This window comes from Apostichopus japonicus, chromosome 22 (assembly GCF_037975245.1).
Source record: "Apostichopus japonicus isolate 1M-3 chromosome 22, ASM3797524v1, whole genome shotgun sequence".
NCBI classification, from domain to species: Eukaryota; Metazoa; Echinodermata; class Holothuroidea; order Aspidochirotida; family Stichopodidae; genus Apostichopus; species Apostichopus japonicus.
In genome coordinates, this window is record NC_092582.1 from 13,353,676 (window position 1) to 13,367,740 (window position 14,065).

At 37.7% G+C, this 14,065-nt stretch overlaps 1 protein-coding gene across 1 annotated transcript in view; it reads right to left on the minus strand.

The window, feature by feature from the left end:
* Positions 1-1,353: 1,353 nt before the first annotated feature.
* LOC139964231 (FK506-binding protein 15-like) overlaps positions 1,354-14,065 on the minus strand; it is a 45,679-nt gene continuing 32,967 nt past the window's right edge. Inside the window, exons 21-30 of the mRNA XM_071965677.1 lie at positions 13,906-13,977; positions 13,078-13,230; positions 12,110-12,202; positions 11,126-11,272; positions 10,184-10,291; positions 7,494-7,590; positions 5,885-6,151; positions 4,565-5,225; positions 3,520-3,628; positions 1,354-2,830 (exon numbers count right to left, since the gene is read on the minus strand). Of these exons, the coding sequence (XP_071821778.1) occupies positions 2,762-2,830; positions 3,520-3,628; positions 4,565-5,225; positions 5,885-6,151; positions 7,494-7,590; positions 10,184-10,291; positions 11,126-11,272; positions 12,110-12,202; positions 13,078-13,230; positions 13,906-13,977 (1,776 nt within the window). The 3' untranslated portion in view covers positions 1,354-2,761. The remainder of the gene's footprint in view (positions 2,831-3,519; positions 3,629-4,564; positions 5,226-5,884; positions 6,152-7,493; positions 7,591-10,183; positions 10,292-11,125; positions 11,273-12,109; positions 12,203-13,077; positions 13,231-13,905; positions 13,978-14,065) is intronic.

The following is a 14,065-nucleotide window of genomic DNA, read 5'->3' on the forward strand; positions in this document are numbered from 1 at the left end:
CGGTTTGGTATTCACTGATAAAGTCGGATGTTGTGAAGGGGCTCTTTGTATGACGTAATGGACCTTTTTTTTAATGTGGATGAGGGAAGGAGAGGGGTGGGTGGAGGTGCTTTGGTAGGTTCAGGACCTGACGGGGAGCGAATGACTTGAATTATACCTGGGTATGGGTGAAATATACCAACAACCATCTACTAACAACAAAAAACAAACTGTTGTCGTTCATTTGCACATATGGCAATGTAAGTTTATAGACAAAGGGCAATACTTTCTTGTAGGTGGATATGGGACTACCCACCCCCCCCCAAAATGTATACATATATATTGTTGGGGGGGGGGGTTCTCACATATCCACCTACAAGAAAGTATTGCCCTATATATATATATATGTAATTGAAAGTCGTAATGAGTTGGAAAATCAAGAACAGTGAAAACATTTCCAGCCTCTACCAGGATTCGAACCTGGGCCTCCCGCTCTGTACGCGGACACCCTAACCACTAGGCTATGGACACTGATTGTATGTCCAGAGGTTCGAAATCGGTAAGGTAGTAATTCCACTGTAAGCGTTTGTCACCTGTATCGAACAATACTAGTTCTGTTTTTGGTGACATATTTTGCCTTAAATACTTTCTTGTAGGTGGATATATATAATTGAAATCGTAGTGAGTTGGAAAATCCAGAACAGTGAAAAACTTCCAGCCTCCACCGGGATTCGAACCCGGGGCCTCTCACATTACATGCGGACACCCTAACCTAGGCTATTGACGCTGATTGTATGTCCAGAGGTTCGAACTGGTAAGGAATGTCGTAATTCCACTGTAGGCTTTGTCACCTGTATATCGAACAATACTAGTTCTGTTTTTGGTGACATATTTGCCTTACTCTGGAGATCAAACGTGATGCAAACCAACTCGAAATCATTTGTGATTCCTAAAGCCGGATCTCAAAAGAGTATCTTTGAACAGACTTTGTTAATGAAATATATATATGTATGTATGTATGTAGGTGAAGGTGTTATTATGTCATGTGATTTTCACCCATCGAATTCATCTTAGGGATAAATGTTGTTGTGAGAAGCCAAGGAGAGGTGTTCTCTCAAGGGATGCTGGAGAACCATTCCTGTAAAATGGTAGTGAAGGTGAAATTGATTGTAGTGTTATACAGAAGCTATGCAAACCATTCTTAACCCTCCTCCCACCATATTATGTGCTATTATGAATTAAATCATCTTTATCATCCATATTGAGAGTGCCATTAAGTTTCCTCTTTTTTATCATGTTTCAAAATGATAAACTTGTGAGGAAGGAGTAGAAAGGAAATTGAAAGCCAAGAAAATGAAAACAGAAGAAAAAGAGTTATAAAATGATTCTTTTTTATTATTCAGTTACTCATGATAAGTAATTCATCTGTTGACATTATTCTCTTTGTCAAAATAGAATTATAAAATAAAGCTTTATAAGGCTGTACCGCATCATCACAGAGAAACAAAAAACAGGATGAGAAGTACAAGGAATGATTCCAAACATATACATGAACATTGAGAAAGACCAAGCCCCCCCCCCACCCCACCTTATGCATTCCTTTCCAAGAAAGTGTTGACAACATAGTCATGAATAATTCCCCTTTTCCTGATACCATTTCCTTTTTTATTTGACTAATTAATTTATAAAAATGAGCTGCTCTGTGTTCATTATTAATTTACAAGAACATTTCTCACCCTGTGTAAATGTAAGTGACTAATACCCTCTCTCTGTTGTACAAAAAAAAAAGAATAATAATACCTCTGGCTGAGAAAAAAAGAAAAGAAAAGTACCAGCACAGATTCTAATCAAATATTTATTTCCACCATCCCTCTTTCCCCATACTGCTGGTGAGTCCATCATACTGACTGGTATTATGTGAGTCATCATACTGACTGGTATTATGTAGTATTATGTGAGTCATCATACTGACTGGTATTATGTGAGTCATCATACTGACTGGTAATATGTAGTATTATGTGAGTCATCATACTGACTGGTATTATGTGAGTCCATCATACTGACTGGTATTATGTAGTATTATGTGAGTCATCATACTGACTGGTATTATGTAGTATTATGTGAGTCATCATACTGACTGGTATTATGTGAGTCATCATACTGACTGGTATTATGTAGTATTATGTGAGTCATCATACTGACTGGTATTATGTGAGTCCATCATACTGACTGGTATTATGTAGTATTATGTGAGTCATCATACTGACTGGTATTATGTAGTATTATGTGAGTCATCATACTGACTGGTATTATGTAGTATTATGTGAGTCATCATACTGACTGGTATAATGTGAGTCATCATACTGACTGGTATTATGTGAGTCATCATATTGACTGGTATTAGGTGAGTCATCATACTGACTGGTAATATGTAGTATTATGTGAGTCATCATACTGACTGGTATTATGTGAGTCATCATACTGCCTGGTATTATGTGAGTCATCATACTGACTGGTATTATGTAGTATTATGTGAGTCATCATACTGACTGGTATTATGTAGGGTTCACTAATCTCTCGTTCCACGTGATGGAACGGAAATCTGTTAGATCGCTCAGAAACAGCATGCATGTTCTGAGAGCAAATTTTTACAGGCTTTAAGAACTATCAGAAAGGTATTGTTTTCATTGATCAAATATATGCAAAATGACCTCCATTTTGTAAAAAGCAACCAGCAGGAAACTTGGCACATTTTAACCAGCAATTGCTTCTCGCGTAGCTTTTAGTTCATCCAGTCATCATCATCGTCGCTGTCACCAAAGAGAGGCGGTGGGGGTTTGGGCTTCAACGACTGAAGAAGAGAGAGAGAGCAGAGTAAGAAGCAAATACATTGAATGAGGCGAAAATATCACCAAATATCAAATAAATGAACCTCGAAGTATGGCAGGGGGGTGTAAGGACTTTGAACTGGAAAATTGTACTCATTTTGAAATCAATTTCTCCTATTTAGATAATTTGGCAATTATATTCCAAACTGACAAACGACCAAAGTTCATTGTAATACGTTGCACAACCTATCACAGTTTCTAATTTTAAAACACTGGAGCTAGAGACAATTGTAAACCTCCAATACTCATACAAATGTGAAAATCCAACCCAGAGCACTAACAGTTCTAATATATAGCATACATGTACATAATCATTGTAATATTAACCTCGCCCCCATGTAGGATGATGGTCTGGAGTAACTTTTCAATTTTATTGTTACTCCAAAATAAAAATATTTTAAGGTAAAATTCCCCCGATAGATGTGTGAAGTAAGTGCTCAAAGTGCCTCGAATTTAAAATTAATGCTTACTTCCCTCACTGCGTTCGAATAAAAAAAATCGTTAAATTCCACACAAACGAGGCAAGAACTGTGTCGACCGGTGCAGCTACATACGTTGAATGCACTAGTTAGTGGAGATGCCAAGTTACGGTACACCACCACCACCACCACCATACCAATAACAGTCAGGTGATGATGATGAATAAAATTACCTCCTCATCCTCTTCTTGAGACGGTGAAGGTGTCTCTTTCTTCTTCCTGGACGGTGGAACTGCATCAAAGAAGTCTCCATCACTGTCACTGTCGTCACCAAACAGGCCTCTGCATGAAAAAAAGGAAGCTAACGGTTCATATGAAATGTTTTAAAATGAGATTTGTTCACGAGGAATCATAGGTTAAACCAACTAACTTATCCACTTGTCAATTTTTCTCTCCAGTCATCGGAATCTGTTGCACCTTCTTGATATTAACCGGGGAATTAATTTTGCAATCTTAATCAGTTTCGTTGTTATTATCAATAACACCGATCTTAATCGAGCAATGTTTGCGGAATGATCAATATTATCATTCACTCGACAGCATCACCCGAAATTCTAAATTAAACATGATCTATTATGGTCAGGTCTAACAGTGTTCACCTATCGTTTCTTTGTAGGAGAACCGCACTGTTCACGAGGAAACTCAGGTAATACAAAAACTCCTTCAACAATATCATCTCAACTGCGTCATTATTTAAAATCTGTAAACACAAAGCAGTGTTTGGTAAAGTATCAGATAATTAAGATATTTAATAATTTCACAAATTATGTGTGACATGATCAAAGTAAATCCAATCAATCTATCTATCCAGTCTTTAGTTTGGTGGCAATACATTCTTTGCTGGTTCGTTGCAAGTCAGAAGGTAAGGTACCTTGCATACCTTCTAACCAGGATACCCAACCTCACCAATTTCATTCGATACAACCCAGAAAGTGTCAGGCATTTCAGAATAAACTTGACTTTTTTTAGGTTCACATATGAGCAAAAGAACAAGGAATTAAACATTGTCTCACAAAGTCAGAACCAATGAGGTGAAATACAAGACGGCAATAGGACATGTCATTAAATGTAATAATAATGCTACATGTATTCTCCCCATTTGCAAACCAGAAATACCACATCCAGGGAAAAAGCTTAAATTCAGGATTACTAAAAACCATCAATTTATATGAAAATGAATGGACTCCTGTTGAGGTTCTGGGATGAACATGCTCTCACCTTTGCTCAACTTTTCTATCTTCCTCTGGTTCTTCATCTTCATCATCATCGTCGTTGGCTGGCAGGTCCGGAGGTAACTCGGGGGGCATGTCGGGTGGATCCCTGGTCATGATGGGGACGGCCAGAGGGTCGGCAGATCCTGAAGTCCCCTCTGCCTGCTCTACCTCTACCTTATCATCCTCTTCCTTAGAATCCATCTCCTCCTCTTCCTCCTTACTTGGCTCCGGGTCTTCACCTGACGGTTGCGAAGCTGCTTCTTGTTTCATCGACTGCGAGTCTTCCGTCTTTGAATCTTCGCTAGCAGGGAAGAGGTCCTCTTCTCCTTTCTCTGCTTCTTGCACATCCTCTGACTGAGACTCCGCCCCCTGCTGTGTGGACTCCGCCCCCTGCTGCTGCTGTATGTCCTCTGTCTTTGAATCTTCTCTCATCATTTGAGGATCTGCCTCTTCCGTAGGTCGTCTTTCCTCCTCGACAATCTCTTCTTCTGCAGCATCATTGTCTTGGCCGAACGGCTGAGAGTCTGCCTCTACCGTCTCTGAGGATAGGTCAACATCGGGAAGGTCTGGCACAGAGACCACTGGATCTGAAGAGAGACTGCCAGCAGCCTCTAATCCATCATCATTGACGTTTCCATCAGATTCGGGATTTTCGTTGTGAATTCCTGAGACAGATGACAATGCCCGGTGAATATTTGAATATTCCATATTATGTATCCATTCCTAATATGCTTACATCCAATCACAACATATTGAAATGATTATGACTGTTTGCAAGAGTTGCAGGACCATAAAATGTAGGCCAGTATAGACTTAAGTCATTACGGTGGTCCTTTGTCAGTATGATTATTTCTGAAAACATTTAACAAACATTTAGTCAGAACTACACTCAGAGACCACCTCACTTCATCCACCCAACAGGGTAATTAATAAAGGTGTTAACTGCTGCAAAAGCCTTCCATGGCCATATAGTCTAGCTGATAAAAACCTGAAACATTTCAAGCGAGGTAAGAGGGCTATAAAGGATTCAGCAGAACTCAAATCAACTCAAATATTCTTTGTAATCATGAAGATTCCAAATACGGCAAAATTATGAGAAATAAAGTTCATTTATTATATTAATTAAAGGCCATTCAATAGCTATCACCATTTTTTAGCCTACAATCCCACCTTCATAATTAAATTTCTTTCTTAATGTAGCTACCTGTGGTAAATGTGATAATGGGCTACTTAATAATCAAACCATTATTAGAAAGAAGAGTTAATGTAGTCTTTGATGGGTTGATACAGTATAGTCAGATTATCAATGGTATCATCCCCTTACCGCCAATCTCTTCCTGTCTAGTATTATCTTCATCCCAATCTCCATCTCCTTCTGCTTTCTCCTCTTCTTCTTCTTCTTTCTCCTCGTCCTCTCCGTCATCCTCTGGAACCTCTCCCTGTTGACTCTCTCCCTCTTGAGATGACTGGTCTACCTCTGGTAGGTCTGGGATGCTATCCTTGTGTTGAGTCGGCGGAGCCAATTCAGGAGATGAAGCCGACGCTTGGACTGGCTCCTCCACCTCCGGGGATATTTGTTCTTCCTCCGTATCTGAAATTATAATTCAGGAACAGAACACGACCAGTATAAATGGCAGGAATAAAAAATAAATGAATGAAAATAATTACTGGATTACAGTAGGGTATCAAGATCAATACTCTCCCAGGTCGCATAAAAGTAAGCTTGAACATCTTACCTACTTGACGAACTTGCAAAAGCTTGTTATACTCGTATTATAGCATGCAGAATCAGATGCCCATTTTTCTTTCGATAGGTTCTATAATGCTATTTCAGTGTAAGGTAGTTTAGAATAAGTATAGCTATTAGTTACAGTGCACACTGAGCCTGAGTTCTAATCCTGGTCAACATGTGACCCTCCCAAATTCCTGCTTTGAGAGTTAGCTTGTTACACTTACGAGTAGAATTTAGCCAGAAGCACAAGACTAAACTGAGAAAAACAACTGAAACAAGGCCTTATAAAACCGAGGGTTTAATGACTAAATTCACATGAAACAGTATTAATGTGCTCTCTTACAGTAAATTTTACAAGTCTCATTAACATCCTTGTGTGATAGAAAGTAACTTAATTAGACAATTAATTACACCAAACATGAATTTTATATAGCAAGATGAAAATTTACAAACTTTTAACTTGCACTAGTATATTTAAATAAGTATTCAGCACTCCTTGACCATGTTATTATTTATGACATATCATCCAAGATAAAGATGGGAAAAAAAAACCCAAAAGCAATAACTTGTTTAACACTTTAGCCCAGCCCACATTCATCAAGACCAGTCCCCTTACATAGAGACCAGCCCCTTACAAATAGACCAGCCCCCTTACAGAGACCATGCCCCTTTCATAGAGACCAGCCCCCTTACATAGAGATCAGTTCCCCTGCATAGAGACCAGCCCCTTTACATAGAGACCAGCCACCTTACATAGAGACCAGCCCCTTTACAACGAGACCAGCCCCCTTACAGAGACCAGCCCCCTTACGAGACCAGCCCCCTTACAGAGACCAGCCACCTTACATAGAGACCAGCCCCCCTACATAGAGACCAGCTCCCTTACATAAACACCAGCCCCTTACATAGACACCAGCCCCCTTGCATAGAGACCAGCCCCCCTCCATAGAGACCAGCCCCCCTCCATAGAGACCAGCTACCTTACAACGAGACCATGAAATCAATACATTAGACATCATATGAGTATCAAAGTGAATAGATACTTCATGATCCTTGTTACAGTTTGTGTATCAGAAGAGAACAGATAGTCATACAGAAACAGATTAAAAATTAATCTCTGTTCCTCTGCTATAAGCAATAGTTCTCTCATCATCTATCCTCCCTGCCTCCATTCTTATTTCCCAATTCCATCTCCTCTTACCTTCATCTTCTTCATCTTCACTCTCCTCTGTTTCTTCTTCCTCCTCCTCGTCCTCTTCCTGGCTGGATTGCTGTTGCACCAAACGAATGGTTGTCACCTGAAATAGGTCAGAAAATATTAACTGTTATGTTCTATCCAAGGCACAAAATAATCTTCCCATAGGTTTTGACGAATGATGACTGGCATCTCCACAATTCGTTTCAATATCGTGTAAAGAATTATGTTTATATTTCACCAAGAATGTATGCATCATTTGACCGATTACTTCTTTAAGCAGCAAATAGTAATGTTTCACATGAAGAATTACTTTAGGACTTCATCTACTTCATATCCCTATTGGTATTCTATTGTTTCATTCATTCTTTCATGTCCTAAGGAATAGACTCTTCTGCTTGTCAGAGATGCACATGCACAAAACAATCTACTGCTATACTATATCCAAAACTGTCATTGATTGAAAATATGCAACAGAAAACAGTAAACAAACTTTATTGGGTTATTAAAACCTTCTCCAATGTGCTACATGAGCAACCTTTGATAAATGATGGACACATGCAAGCTATCTTTATCATAAATTGAGTCAATTTTCTAACTGAAGGCATTAAAAATATGAAATACCACTAGTTTTGGTGCAAGGGTCTATATATTAATGCTTCTTCTATTACAAACATGCCATATTTAGAATGTTATTTTCTCACTGTGAAATTTAAAAGTACAGTTGCTTTATATCGCAGGGGATGTTCAACTAAAGTAGGGCATATCCATATGAAACATTCTTGTCACACAACTTGCACAAAGTAACTGTAAGAAAAGAGTTACTCATTCATTATTCATGCAATTCTTATTTCAGGTTTTAATAAAATCAACCTTTTATTCATTTTAATATAATGCTGCTGTGATAGCGCTCCTTACATCCGAGACGTCCGCTAAGCCTTACAATTTAAGAGATGCAATACCATCAAAATGAACAAGTTACCATGCACAAGAGAAAACACCTGTTGACATGCAATTATGAAGAATGACGACTAATATTTGACTAGATTTGCAAAACGTTTGAGTTTTTCAGACAAGGAAACAATTTTCGGATAAACATCACAAAGGGACCATAACCTGAAGAAAATGGTAATTTTGACAAATTTTGGTATGGTTGAGAAGCATTTTTGTACAATTTTGTTCATTTTCAGTCATAAAATCTACTAATCACTTCATGCATTAGATATGTGCAGCAGACGTTGCGAGCAGCTTACTTACATAAATATGAAGAAACAGCATCAGTCAGCAATCAATATATGAGAGATAAATGGCCTGCTAGTGGATGACAGCTAAAAGCTAAAGCATATATATATATATGTACCACGATGACCGAAAAATCTCAAACGCCATCAAGAATTGACAGCAAAGTAGTACTTCAGAATCGCTGGTGCGATCATTTCGTGTGAGAACACACTTTGATAGAACATCACAATATTTACCCCCAAATATTACACAAAATCTGTGACATATCACACAGTACTCCATATAACTCTTAACCACCCATTCTGTCTCATTGGGACTTATCAGACACCATCCCCATCAAACCATACTCCACACCCTTAGTCCCCCATCCAGCACCATTCACAGCACACTGCAACCAAACCATCACTAATCACATCATGCCTATCACCCCATTGCATTCCAACAGAAAATACCTGACACCATTCAGAGAGCACCCAGCACCTGTGGAAACAAATCACCACACCCATCATGCTTACCATCCATGTTATCCAATAGCATTCTTTTCCCAAAACTGACAGGACCCTACCACCCAGTACCTTCAGAGAACAACCAACACCCATCCATCTCAATCGAGCCGAAACCCAACACTCTTTCAGAGTAAGAAAATAGATGCTTACAACACTTAGATGTATGGAACATGTACAGAAATAATAGATTTTATTCAACACAACGTCATCATCGCATGCACTTAAATTAACAACAAATATGTCATTTACACTATACACAACTATATAATGAAAATACTCTTCGGTATAAATTTAATATAAAAATGTCTCTTTTTCAGTATAAACTCTTTGGACCTTCCTCTTACCTAAATATCTTGGGTCGGTCATGTATAAAAACATAAAATAAAAATAGAACCAGAGATGACAATATTGTTCATCAAAGTCCTTCAGAAGAATTACACCACTACCCCTCTCATCTACATGAGGCAGATGCTTGGTTTAACTTTTATCCTGGAAGTAAAGCTTTTCACATGCAAACCAAATTCTGCAAGAAGATGTAGTCAACAACAACCAATTTATATCTTTCTGAGGTTCCCTCTCAGTTAATCGTTATCACTGGTCCAGTTTCCGCAGCGGATTATACTGTTTTTTCCCCCTCTCTTCGTCCCTCCCTCCACTCACTTCCTCTGTACACAAATTCTCATCGAGGATTCCAAAACTTTGGAAAAAACAGACACCCGTGTTTGTGTCATTTCATTCCCCACGAGACAGTCAAATTCTGCCTCACCATAAAGAAGAAAAACAGCTTTCTGTGAGAAAATCTTTTGCCACTAATTTTCCTTTTCTCCTGGGAGCAATGATTGACAGAACACTAGTACGACACTGTTACACCGTCAATGATTTTTATCCTTTGGAAGCTGGAGGGCGCCCTCCCGCTGTTATTCATTTTTCTACTTTGGCCACGCTCACCTTAATAGTGTTCATGATCGTGGCCAGGATCTCCGTCCCTTTGTAACTCTGACCGGATTCAAACTCGCTCTTCAAGGAATGATAGACGTTGTTCATGACTTTCTTTACCTGTTGATGACAAAATGTTAAAGACATAAAAAGAACTTTAAGCACCTCATCAGGCAATACACTCACAATCACCAAGTAGGCAGAGAAAGGACGCTGAATGTTGGTTTTAATGTATTTACCTCATGAGGTGTGCAACATGAGGTCACTGAATGTTGGTTTTAATGTACTTACCTCATGAGGTGTGCAACATGAGGTCACTGAATGTTGGTTTTAATGTGCTTACCTCCATGAGGTTTGCAACATGAGGTCACTGAATGTTGGGTTTAATGTACTTACCTCATGAGGTGTGCAGCATGGGGACATCTATTGTGGCGATGATATGGTATCTGAATATAATCTAGAGTTGGTACTAATGTATAAGGATGACACAAAATTTCAAACCAAGTCCATTGCAAACCTATCAATTACAATGTGGCATTTATTTCAAATGCAATCTCATCAGTTCAACAGTATCAAGACGGCATCCAGTCATGTCTACAGTGAGGCGACTAGTTTTATTGAATCAGGATTACCAATCAATTTAGGATGAAGAATGGAGTTACCTCACTAGTTCTACAATAGGGAGTGTTAGCTCAGTGGTTAACGCTGGTGCTTTTCAATCATAAGGTCCAGAGTTCGAGTAACTCCAAGATTAATGTATGTCGTCCAGTTACAGAGTTGTTGACAATTCATAATCATGGAGTTAAAATATGAATCTAAGAGACTGACTTCGGTCTAAAATCTAAAATCTAGGATCTAAAATACATACATACATACGACGATAAAAGGATATTTTCAAAATCACTTTGGTTAAATCACCATTTGGTTTTAAATTAACGCAGTAGAATCTCTCACCTCATCCACCACGTTAGGTGTCGATTCTGGTTGAGGAGGAGGAGGTGGAGGAACGGGTGCGGCTGATTTCTCTTGTATCAACAACTCCTTTATCCTCCTTTCATATTTCTCTTTCATAGTTACAGCATTGGAATGCAAAGCATCGTACTGAAAACAAAACGAATGATCATGAATATATATATAATGAATATCATGATGAAATAATTTATTAAATGAGTGTATGTATGTGAAGAAAGAAAGTTTACCCATGTATGTAATTAAAAGATCATCATGATAGGCAGGAATTTCTGCCTTGATATGTCATAAAATATATCATCTCAGATTTAGCTGCAGCAGCACACTGTATAGTCTAAACAGTGATTTGCTTTTTTTATGTTTAATAATAATAATAATAATTTATTCTTATATAGCGCTTTACATCAAAAGAATGATCTCAAAGCAGCTTCACAGAAACGCATTAAAAAAGAAAAAAAAAATACAACTTAAAAAGTATTACAGCTTAAAAATAATACAATCTAAAAATATTGCATCCTAAGAAATACAGAAATAAATAACTAACAATAATTAATAAAAAACAAAAACAAAAATTCAGAAATTAAAGACAAAAGCAATAAAATATGACAGCATACAATAAAACTAAAATACTAAACTATTACAGCCGAAGAAATAGCAACAATAAGACTATCAAAACAAAAATAGAAAATAAATTTCAATATATAATTCATATATTCATATATAATGTTTAATGTGGAAGTAGTAGTCTGTTTAGAGAGAAAATGAAGGAAATAAAACCACAGATCTAAAAAGATAGTAGTCAATTTTTCGGTTACATTTCACCAGATATTCTTGACCTTCTCACTCATATCCCGACCATGAATGGACAGGGTAAAGTTTTCAAGAGGAATTAAAATGTTTGTCATTTAAATAAAAAACAGAAAACTGAAGAAATAGAAAGAAGAAAGATGTGACAGATAGATGGCTGACCTTTTCTTTCCAGGCTTGACTCTCTTCTAACTTTTCCTTAAGATCATCAACTTGCTGTTTGCTGTCACCCTGGGATGATCGATAAGTCAGCAACTGAAAGAAAGGGAGGGAAAGAGAACCAACTTATCTTTCCTCTCGATAGTTGTGTTTCAAGTAGGAGGGCAGAAGATACACCAGTTATAGCTCTTGAATACCTATCACCTTCTCTATCAAAAGGAAAGTGAAACCTTGCTGAGACCTCTCCCTGCCACCCCCCCCCCCCCCAACATCTTCATCGCAAAAAGGAAACTGATAACGACTAAATAGGATTTGTACGGGCTTAAATGTGATTAAGCAACCACAATTACTGCTTGCTTTTTAGTTGGAGAAAAATTCGCTAGCATGACATTCACTAGATAGAAAACTCAGAGGTCTTTGGAAACCTTTCCCTTAGGAGTCTTTTCTTGATGCAGTTAATTGGGTGATTTAGTATTTGACTGAAGAAAGGAAAATAACTACGGAGGTATCATCAGCAGAGTAGAGGTATAGGGTGTAAACTGGTATCATATTCTACGTATTGTATGTTAGACTATAGAGTTAGGACACGGAAGCAGACTTGAAGTCAAAAGTTAGCAACAAGTGTTTCATCAGCAGAGTAGAGGGTACGGGTGTAAACTATTATTATATACTACATATTGTATGTTAGGCTAAACAGTTAGGCTACGGAAGCAGACTTGATGTCAGTTATCAACGAGTGTTTCATCAGCAGAGTAGAGGTAACGTTGTATACTAGTACCATATTCTACATAATATTGTATGTTAGGCTATAAAGTTTGGCTAGGGAATCTCATAAGTCATCCACAATACTCTAGCAATGGCCTCTAACAGCACTGGAAGAATGCAGGGTAAGCAAGGAAGCAATTTTAGGAATCAATGATACTGGCAGCTGACATGAAAGATATCAAACTATAAATTTAAAAAATTTTTACCTTCTGTTCTGTAGCAGCCAGTTTCCTGGCCAGCTGTTCCTTCTCATCCCTTACATCCCTTATTTCTCTCTGGTACGTGTCCTTAGCCTGGTTGATGATTCTTTCAGATCTCTCTTTGAATTGCACTTCAAGCTCCTTCTCAATCTGAGAAACCTGCAAGTAATAGATGGTAAAATGTTACTGAGAGTATTGCCTCTGCATTGATGCATCTGTTTCCATACATGTGCATATCACCACACATAGCATTAAAGGTTTTATAATTCACAGAAAGATGTAAAAACCATCTCCAAATCTCAATCTCAGAACACTGGAGATTAAAATGTCTGTTAAAAATACTATCCAAGTATTGCCTCTGTGTTGACTGCTGTTTTCATGTGCATCAAACACATCACTACGCAGTGTAAACTTGGTAGAGAGTGACCATCTTCGAATGGTTGGAATAGTCTAACATATCAGATGCTAGATAGTGACCATCCTCTAATGGTTTTTGGAATAGTCTAAAACTTCTCAGATGCCATTCAGATTCAAATATAAAAAAAAGGAGATAATAATATAACTAGAATGGTACCTTCAGAAGTATAATACCCAGTACACTTCCAAGGTTAATAATTGTCAATTTTAATACAAATCTATACTTAATTTCACTTTCTGAAACAAAGATACACAATTTGGAAAGCGTACCCAAGAATCTAAATTTGTCTGCAAAGCACAATTTGTCAGACAATTCCATTCTTCGATAAGGAAGATCAAACCTTGCATTTTGTAGAAATCGGGGTGATTCCTGTTTATTTTTTTAAAATTTATTTTATAAAACAAATGAACTGATACCTGTTCGGCTGTTGCAGCATCTGTCGATGACTTTTGCTGTCGTAACCTGGTCTTTAGTGAACTTAATTCCTCCTGTAACAAAAACAAGAAAGAAAAGAAATCACTTGTTGAATCGTTATGCTTACATCCATACATTTATTCAAATTAAGAAACTAAAATT